Below are 10,441 nucleotides of genomic sequence, written 5' to 3' on the forward strand. Positions count from 1 at the left end.
GGGCAGACAATGCCTCCCCCAACAGGTCTGACTGGTACATTGCAACCAGCCTGGGAGAACAGCCAAGGAAGCAATAAATAGCCCCGCAGACGGGAATCCTCTTCAGCCGTCACGTATTTGTCCATGGCTCTGGAGCCCAGTTGCTGAGAGTTCATCATCTGCTCTCAATGTGATGCTGTAGCTAAGAGGACTAATGGGATCCTCTGATGTATAAAGTAATATGAAGTAGGAGTAGGAAAGTGTATTCCCTCTGAATACAGCATTAGCAAAACCGTTACTGGAATCATATGTCCAGTTCCCGTGTCCACTCTTCTAAAAGGATGTTGAGCTGGAAAGGGTTCAGAAAAGAGCTATACAAGTATTTGAGATCCAGAAACATGCCTTATAATAAGAGACTGACATTTAATCTATTTAGTTTAGCCAAGAGAAGGCTAAGAAGTGACTTGATCATGGTCTATTAGAACTTATGTAAGAAAGAGACATCTGACAGTAGATTCTGCTCTTTAACCTACCAGAAAAAGGCACAGTGAGATTGTCATGCTTAAACTAGGCAAATTCAGACTAGAAATAAGGTTCACATTTTTAAGTGAAGGTAATTAGCCATTGGAACAATTTACCTAGGGTTTTGGTTGATTCTCTGTCAATAGAAGTCTTTAAGTCAAGATTGGATATCTTTCTAACAGATATGACATAGCTCAGACAGAAGTTATGGGCTTGATCCCACAGTTACTGGTCAAGGTTCAATGGCCTGTGAAGTCAGGCAAGTAATCACAGTGTTACCATTTTGCCTTAATCTATGCATGTATACATTTACGAACAGTTAATGCTGTTGCATAAGGGTTTGGACCAAAATTTATACCCGGACAGGATTACCACCACTACTTACCAGACTAAAAATTGTTAGCAGAACCTCACTAATTTGCTCTGAGTTACTTTTTTCAGATTACCCAATTTTTTAAATTCATTTTTCAACAATCAAACACAAAAATGCAATTTTCAACAGTACATCAAAGTTGGGGTTTTTTATTTCAACAAGTGTCATTTAGATTTATTTACTTACTACTTACTAGTACTTTTTTACCACATTTTTTTCAATTAATGTAATCTAGTTCAAGTAATCTAATATATGACCTCACCACAACTTTTATTAAAATAATGGCTGAGAAACAGGGCTGAGCCCACGGTGCAGTGGAGAAATACAAGGTTTGCAGTTTACAAAAGAAGAATTAGGGTGATATTACTATTTAGTTTAGAAATTTTCTGTGTTTCCATCATCCTGGGTTCCACTGTGCTCGGAATTATAATCAGCTGTGTGCAGTAAGTATAATGAGTTTCACGTTCTGAGGTTTGACAAAACAAGAGCGCATACTGTGAATCAGGTGTGGAAATTTGTAGCTAGACTTTGCCCCCATTCTAAATGGCTGTGTGGCTGAGTAAGGCTGACCTTGCTTTTCCCTACAAAGATGCTTTGGTGCTACCCCAACTGTGGGTTTTGTCATTATGGGCAGAGTGAGGGATGGGGGTGGGGGAAGGCAATACTACTTTCTGCAACCCAGTTAATATAAAAAGGCAAAGAAAAGCATTGTATGTAAAACCATGGTTCTACTTCTCTGGCTAGATGGGAGAGGAAAGGTGTGTTTGATGCATTTTATAGAGGGTTGATGTGCTCTATTACCCATTCAGGTGAGGAAAGCTCCAAGGAATTGTGTTTCCTTTGGATGCCTCACCACTCGGTATTTGGAACTGTGGTTAAATGCACATCTAGCCCTTTATATTTCTATGCAAAAATCTAGACTTGTGTTATGTTACTTTAAAACAGAAACAAAATACAAGCCTATACCCCCACTTTATTTGACAGAATAACCGAAATCCCACATGATTACAGAAAGTAAAATCTTTTATAATGTCAAAGTTCTGGTCATGAAAAGGCAGGAGGAGGAGAAAGTGCTCATCCTACCTTGACTAAATGAATCATAGCATCTTTGAAGAACACCATGTCCAGACGTGCACCCCGAATGCTCTCGTTGTATGTGTGTAGAAACATATTTAAACGATCCTTTAGGTGATTAAAAGATTCAATTGGCTCATAGATTTTAGGCATATCAAAGACAGTTTCTTCTGGCTCTTCACCTGTGAGAAGAAGTGATAACAAGTTGTTAAGAGTGGAAATTACTGAGGAGGGCTGAGTTTTCTCTTTCCCTAAAGATATGCTCTAGATATCAGCCATCACATTTTTGTAACCTCTTTCCTATGTCCTCTGAAGTAGATGGATGAATGATTTAGGGCCTGCGCCTACTCCATTGGAAATCAATCATATCTGAGTTAAATGACATCAGGACTGAGACCTTAACAAAGTACTATAACTGGTAGCAGATGCCACACTTTTTTTTTTTTTTTTAATGCAGTATTCACTGGGAATGTAAGTTTATTTTACAAACAAGCAGACACCGTGCACATAAACAAGGGGGCCCATTTATTATGCTGTATTCTCTATTAATATGATATATTGGCAGTTTAAGTACATGCCCATTGCAAACTAAGTTGACGTACCTCATTTTATTTACCTCAGACAGAAATTAAACTGTAGAAAGGTCAGAACAATTGACTGCATGATATACAATTCAATAAAAAGTCTCTAAAATAAAATGCATGAACCACTTCTTTCTTTATTAAATCTAGAACATTTAAATTCCTCATATACCAGCATCTGAAAAAAAAAGCTATGCAGTTTTCCTAGGCATATAACATGGGCAGAGAAAGGCTACACCCATAATTTAAGTTATGTTTTTCCATGAGGCTCTGCTATGTGGCAAGACATAATACAGCTGCTCAACATAGCTATGAAAAAGTGAATGCAGGTAAACATGCATATACTAAGCACCTGGCCAAAGTTTATCTTCATTTGTATCCTAATATTAATCAATTATGGATAGAGACATGTGGTGCAAAGAGGTGGATAGCACATTTCGCTACCACACTCCCCCACATCCCTTGCTGACAGTGAAAATTATACACAACTAAATTCTGCTCTCAATTACATGCTTAAAACTCCACAGACTTTAGGATTTTATCCTATATACTTCAGAGAGATAATGCCATGGCACATTCTCTGTGAAAAGCATTAATTCGCTATGACCATTGGGTATTTCTAGTAGATACAGGGTGCAGCATCAATAGGCTTCTGCTTTCCTTCCTATTACCTCAAAAATTACATGGTCTCATCACCGTAATTTCGGTATTCTAAGGGTTAATGAGCAATTGTTAAGAAGGTATAATACCCATAACTTGATTGCAACATCAAAATGCTTAATCTGAACTGTGCATACATCATCAAGTCCAGCTGCTTTGCCATTTTTCAGGTGCCTTGTTCCAGCATTGAGTTAATCTATTGTAGTCATCAAGCACCTTACATCACGAAAGAGTTTTATAACCAGTGTTCAGAGGTGAAAGTAAGGCGGTTTGGTCCAGTCCGGCATACCGGCAAGAGCCAGTATGCCGTGCCAGACTGGACCGGCTTCTCCGGCAGTGATTTAAAGGGCCTGGTGCTCCAGCCGCTGTGGGGAGCCCCGGGTCCTTTAAATCACTGCCGGAGCTCCGGCAGCCGGGCTCAGGCAGGGATTTAAAGGTCCCAGAGCTCGGCCCCTGAGGGGAGCCCCGCGCCCTTTAAAGCACAGCCCGAATCCCGCTGCCGGAGCTCCAGTGGTGCTTTAAAGGTCCCAGGGCTCCCCGCAGTGGCAGGAGCACCAGGCCCTTAAAATCCCCGCCGGAGCCCTGCCGCCGCTACCCCAGCGATGGCAGGGCTCCAGCAGTGATTTAAAGGGCCTGGGGCTCCCTGCAGCGGCAGGAGCACCGGGCCCTTTAAATTGCTGCTGGAGCCCCAGGAGCCGGGCTCCGGCGAGGATTTAAAGGGCCCAGGCTCCCCGCAGTGGCTGGAGCCCCAGGCCCTTTAAATCACCCCCGGAGCCCTGCCACCACTACCCCAGCCGTAGCCCGAGTCCTGCCGCCCCGGGGTGGCGGTGGCAGGGCTTCCGTGGTGATTTAAAGGGCCCAGAGCTCCATGGTGGCTGGAGCCCCGGGCCCTTTAATTTGCCCCTGAGCCCCGTGGCTCCCAGCCGCCTCTACAGCTGGTAGCTCTGGAGTGCTTTAAAGGCCCTGGGGCTCCCAGCCACAGCCGGAGCCCCAGGGCCTTTAAATCTTGAAAGGCCCCGCCTCGTCCCATTGAGGCCACGCCTCTTCCCATTGAGGCCACGTACCAGTAAGTCCTTTAAGTTACTTTCACCCCTGCCAGTGTTGTGCCTTTGGATACGACAGCTGGTAAGGTAGAACTGAGGTTATGGAATGAAAGACTACACGCAGTTGGACACACTGAAATAAATCTGGAACCCTAGGAGGACTTTTCTGGAGGGGCCAATACAGACTGGTCAATGTAGTGATGCCTGAATAAACTGGCAAATCAAAGACTAATGTGATCAAATGGGGCTACTTTAATTACACGAATATATGTGAGAACAGTGAGGTGCAGACCATAGACTCATAGTCTTTAAGGTCAGAAGGGACCATTATGATCATCTAGTCTGACCTCCTGTACAACGCAGGCTACAGAATCTCACCCACCCACTCCTGTAACAAACCCCTAACCTATGTCTGAGTAATAATAATATATGGAGATATACCTATCTCATAGAACTGGAAGGGACCCCGAAAGGTCATTGAGTCTAACCCCCTGCCTTCACTAGCAGGACCAAGTACTGATTTTGCCCCAGATCCCTAAGTGGTCCCCTCAAGGATTGAACTCACAACCCTGGGTTTAGCAGGCCAATGCTCAAACCACTGAGCTATCCCTCCCCATTTACCAACTCTTTGGGGAGACCTGTATGAAGGAGGACCTCACTGTAGTGATGGAAAGAGTCCTCGCTTGTGCATGGTTCTGGAAAAGCCTCTAGTTTGTGACAAGGATACGAGAAAAGGAGAACCTCAAAAATACATAGTAGCTGTATTAAAGAAACCATCCGATAATCGTGGAGAAGGATGAAGTCTGAAAATTTTATTTTTTCCAAAAAGCTGATTAGTTCAGAAGGATGAAGCGATCATGATTAAAGGAGAGTAATAGGAAATGAGGGATTTGTGTTAAAAGTACTGTGGGTGACATTTTTACTTCTCTGAATTTGTCTATTTACTTCTATTTACCTGATCTGTTCTTCATTTTTAGAGTGACAGCAGTCTAAATGTGTTGTCATTTACAAGTACATAATGGGGGGAGGACTTCTTATCAAGATGGATGTAATCAAGGAAATAGCTTTTCATCAAACATGACTTATAGCAAATAGCAAACATGATTCTGGGATGTATTAACAGGTGTGTTGTGAGCAAGACACGAGAAGTCATTCTTCCGCTCTACTCTGCTCTGGTTAGGCCTCAGCTGGAGTATTGTGTCCAGTTCTGGGCACCGCATTTCAAGAAATGTGAGGAGAAATTGGAAAGGGTCCAGAGAAGAGCAACAAGAATGATTAAAGGTCTTGAGAACATGACCTATGAAGGAAGGCTGAAAGAATTGGGTTTGTTTAGTTTGGAAAAGAGAAGACTGAGAGGGGACATGATAGCAGTTTTCAGGTATCTAAAAGGGTGTCATAAGGAGGAGGGAGAAAACTTGTACACCTTAGCCTCTAAGGATAGAACAAGAAGCAATGGGCTTAAACTGCAGCAAGGGAGGTCTAGGTTGGACATTAGGAAAAAGTTCCTAACTGTCAGAGTGGTTAAACACTGGAATAAATTGCCTAGGGAGGTTGTGGAATCTCCATCTCTGGAGATATTTAAGAGTAGGTTAGATAAATGTCTATCAGGGATGGTCTAGACAGTATTTGGTCCTGCCATGTGGGCAGGGGACTGGACTCGATGACCTCTCGAGGTCCCTTCCAGTCCTAGAATCTATGAATCTATGAATCAAAAACTAGAACTCCGCAAAGTAAACTCGAGGAGCTCTGCTAACATTAATAGTTCACACATCCTTTGCCAGGCATGCAATGAAAACAAGAACTCCTCTCAATTTCAATGGGAATTTTGAAACTACTACAAATTTATGAATCCTTAATTGTACATTAGTTCTGTGTACACAAAGTAATTTATTTACAGCAATCTTAAAAATAATTACATTTAATTGATAAGTTTTTTAAAGTTTGGATATTAATCTGTTACCCAGCATTTTGCATGTTAACATCAAAATTATCTTGAAATGCTGAATTAAGCATTTCAGGTTTCATCTGATGAAACTATTAATAAGAAGATAATTAAAAGCAAAAGTCATTTTCATAGAATTGCTTGTAAGTTAGTAACCCTATAAAATCTTAAACCGTTTCTTTTCTGTATGTGGAAGACAGCTCTGCAGTGATATTTCTGTCATATTTCCAACTCACCAACACCTCTTGTACATTCGTTCTGCTAACATTTCAGTTATTTGGACACAACTATAAAATGTTTTCTACAAATAAAAGACATTCATAAAGCTATTACTAGTAGTTTTTATACTGTTACACAACAGTATATAAATGCTTAATTCTAACATTATGAGCAATAGTGATACCCCTCAAAGTGAAAGTCATACAGGGATGTTTCATCCAAGCACCCTACACTTATAGTTTATTTCCTAATAAACTATGTACAGTGTTTTTAGCCAGATTCTCCAAAGTTAAAAAAAACACCACCACTCATTTCTGGCTGGCTCACATATTAATCTTATTTTTAAGTGATTTTTCTTTCTCTTGACCTAACTTGAAATATAATACACTTCCTTTAAATAAAGTCTCATCAGATTTTTTCCCCTTAGGATAGTTCTTTGTGGGTTTGTGTTTATTTTTTACCATTATACTGTATATTGATTCATTATACTGACAATTATATTTAGGTATTTTCAGAGAGTTGTACCATTTCACAGATAGTGACTAAGAGAAATATGTGACTAAGAAATATGTGACTAAAAGCTCAGTCCTGCTCCTGCTGAAGTCACTATGATTTTTACTATTGAGTTCAAAGGTGGCATGATCAGGCCTTAAGAAGATGACAGACAGCAGAAGTACTTGGATAAGCAACAAGAGCAGTAGCAGATTTTAATGAATATACCTGTCACCTTGATCCCGTTTCTTCCCACTCCGTCTCTCTTTCAGTTATTAGAAAGGAAGAACAATCCCATGATGGGTAGAAAAATGCTCTGAAGTTTTCAAACTGTTCTGATATCTGACGTGCTACAGGGCATGCAGCGGTTGCCAACTACTTTCAGATTAGTGATCAGCTGTCCTTGTCTAGTGGCTGATACCCCAGCTACTCTGTCTCTTGCTCTGCTATCAGGGACATGTACTTTGACGTTACAGTATGAAGAGATTAGGGTGACCAGACAGCAAGGGTGAAAAATCGGGACAGGGGTGGGGGGTAATAGGAGCCTATATAAGAAAAAAAAACAAAAATTGGGACTGTCCCTATAAAATCGGGACATCTGGTCATCCTAGAAGAGATTGAAACAAATGAGTAATCATGTGACTGGACAGTTCATGGGTAACAGATTAATATGGAAACTTCATGCAGAGGATTTTTGAAATTGAGACAGTTATTTTAAAAAAATTAGGGCTGTCAAGCGATTTTTAAAAAGTAATTGCGATTAATCACATGATTAATGGCACTTCTAAACAATAATAGAATACCATTTATTTAAATATTTTGGATGTTTTCTACATTTTCAAATACATTGATTTCAATAACAACACAGAATACAAAGTGTACAGTGCTCACTTTATATTTATTTTTTATTGATGTAAGCAGAGTCAGGATGAGCTCTACCCTGACATCTGGTGGTGAATTATGGCGAGTGTGGAAAAGAACTCCAGGGGCGGATCTTGTTTGCATAGGCACACCCACACTCCTAGCATGAGCCCACAGCAACCGAAAGTGGTTACTTTGGCTGGTGTGGGATCCCCAGTTTCTCTGTTATTGGGGCAGGAAGAATAAAGTTTTGTTACCCTGATTCTGTGAATCAAGGCCAGTGGAACTGTTGTATGACAGAAGGACTGAGTGAATCCTTCACCATTACCTAAGTAGCATTTGCTTGTCAAGGGGCATGGGTTACAAAACCCAGTGAATTCAGAGAGGTTGGGGGCAGGTATTGGTACCTGGTGGTGTGGGTCCCTTTTGTGGGCCTGAAACACCAATTGCACCTTCTCCTCTCTCCACTGTTGAATGTCAGAGCTAACTTTGATTCCCTTAGGAGTCTAGTTACAGGCTGCGGAGCTGAGTTCGCTTTGGGCCACTAGTGCACCAGCACTGGGGCTCCCCTACTATGAGCTGAAATCACTAAGAGCTGAAATCACAAAAAGAGCTAAAGTTACTAAGAGCTGAGATCACTGAGGCTGTGTTAACTAGTGGGGGAGCCTGAAGCTCTATTGCTAAGCGGCTGGCGGAGCAGTTTGCGGGGACGGCTGGAGGAGCAGCTAGCCGAGTGGAGCCTCGCGGGGACGGTTGGAGCGGAGCGGAGCTGAGCGGCTCACAGGTCGGTGAGCGGAGCAGCTGGCAGAGCAGAGCAGTTCGTGGGACAGCAGGAGCGGCTCACGGGACAGCAGGTGGAGTGGAGCGGCTCCTGGTGAAGGCTGCGGCGGAACCCCACGGAGAGGTCGCCGGTTGGTCTCGGATCACGTAAGGTGCCCTTTAACACCCTGCACAACCCCCCCTCCCCGAACTCTGGGGCTGCACTGACCAGGGACAGAGACTTTGGGGGGGTTGTTGGACTTTTGGGACTTTGGTGATTCTTGGGTTGCTGGACCCAAGAGACTTTGGGGTTGTTGGACTTTTGGGACTTTGGTGATTCTTGGGTTGCTGGTTTCAAGAACCAACGGGAAAGGACACGGCCCAATTTGCTGGGGTGGGTCTTCGCTCATGGTTTAGTCTATGAACTCTAGTGTGGTGTTTTCCCAATTTAATGCTATGTCGTTTACCTCATGTTATTAAACATTTTCTGCTACACCGAGGCTCTGTGCTTGCGAGAGGGGAAGTATTGCCTCTTCGAGGCGCCCAGGGGTGTGTGTAAGATTTTCCCAGGTCACTGGGTGGGGGCTCGAGCTGGTTCTGTGTCACGCTGTTGGGAAGGGACCCCTATGTACTGAACCCGGCCCTTGCTGCTATCAACTTGGCCTGGCAGAAGGGTTACATTACAAATATTTGCAGTGTAAAAAAAAAAAAGAAGAAATAGTATTTTTCAATTCCCCCATTACAAGTACTGTAGTGCAATCTCTTTATCATAAAAGTTGAATTTACAAATGTAGAATTATGTACAAAAATAACTGTATTCAAAAACAAAACAATGTAAAACTTTAGAGCCTACCAGTCCAATCAGTACTACTTCTTGTTCAACCAATCACTCAGACAAACAAGTGTATTCACATTTGTGGGAGATAATACTGCCCGCTTCTTGTTTACAATGTCACCTAAAAGTCAGAACAGGTGTTTGCATGGCACTGTTGTAGCCAGCGTCGCAAGATATTTACATGCCAGATGTGCTAAAGATTCATGTCCCTTCATGCTTCAACCACCATTCCAGAGGACGTGTCCATGCTGATGACAGATTCTGCTTCATAATGATCCAAAGCAGTACAGACTGTCATATGTTCGTTTTCATCATCTGAGTAAGATGCCACCAGCAGAAGGCTGATTTTCGGGTTCTGTAGTTTCCGCATCAGAGTGTTGGTCTTTTTAGACTTTTGAAAGCATGCTCCACACCCCATCCTGCTCAGATTTTAGAAGGCACTTCAGATTCTTAAACTTTGAGTCGAGTGCTATATCTTTAGAAATTTCACATTGGTAACTTTTGTGTTTTGTCAAATCTGCAGTGAAAGCGTTCTTAAAACGAACAATAGGTGCTGGGTCATCATCCAAGACTGCTATAACATGAAATATAGGGCAAAATGTGGGTAAAATGGAGCAGGAGACATACAATTCTCCCCCCAAGGAGTTCAGTCATAAATTTAATTAACGCATTATTTTTTTAACGAGCATCATCAGCAGGGACGGCTCCAGGCACCAGGCACCCAAGCTGGTGCTTGGGGCGGCACCTGGAGGGGGGGCGGCGGCGCGGCGCTCCGGCCGCCGGGGAGAGCGGGGCCACAGCAGGGCTCGCCGCCCTCCCCCCGGCCGCCGGGGGGAGAGCCGAGCCCCAGCCGGGGCTCGCTGCCCTGCCCCCGGCGCTCTGGCCGCCAGAGGGGGAAAGCCGAGCCCCAGTTGGGGCTCGCCGCCCTCCTCCCAGGGCTCCGGCCGCCCTCCCCCGCCCGGCGCCCTGCCCCTGGCTGCCGGGGGGAGAGCGGAGCCCCCGCCGGGGCTCGCTGCCCTCCCCCCGGGGCTCCGGCCGCCCCCCCCCCGCGGGAGGGGGGGCGGCCGGAGGCTTTTTCACCTGGGGCGGCGAAAAAGCCAG

The 10,441-nt window shown here is 43.8% G+C and overlaps 1 protein-coding gene across 1 annotated transcript in view; it reads right to left on the reverse strand.

Moving 5' to 3' along the window:
* The window catches only part of DNAH5 (dynein axonemal heavy chain 5), a 215,721-nt gene that overhangs the window by 94,532 nt on the left and 110,748 nt on the right, over positions 1-10,441 (reverse strand). Inside the window, exon 50 of the mRNA XM_026659120.1 lies at positions 1,958-2,130. Coding sequence (XP_026514905.1) covers positions 1,958-2,130 — 173 coding nt within the window. The remainder of the gene's footprint in view (positions 1-1,957; positions 2,131-10,441) is intronic.

This window comes from Terrapene carolina, unplaced genomic scaffold (genome assembly GCF_002925995.2).
Source record: "Terrapene carolina triunguis isolate 2854851 unplaced genomic scaffold, T_m_triunguis-2.0 Scaffold580, whole genome shotgun sequence".
Classification (NCBI taxonomy): Eukaryota; Metazoa; Chordata; order Testudines; family Emydidae; genus Terrapene; species Terrapene triunguis.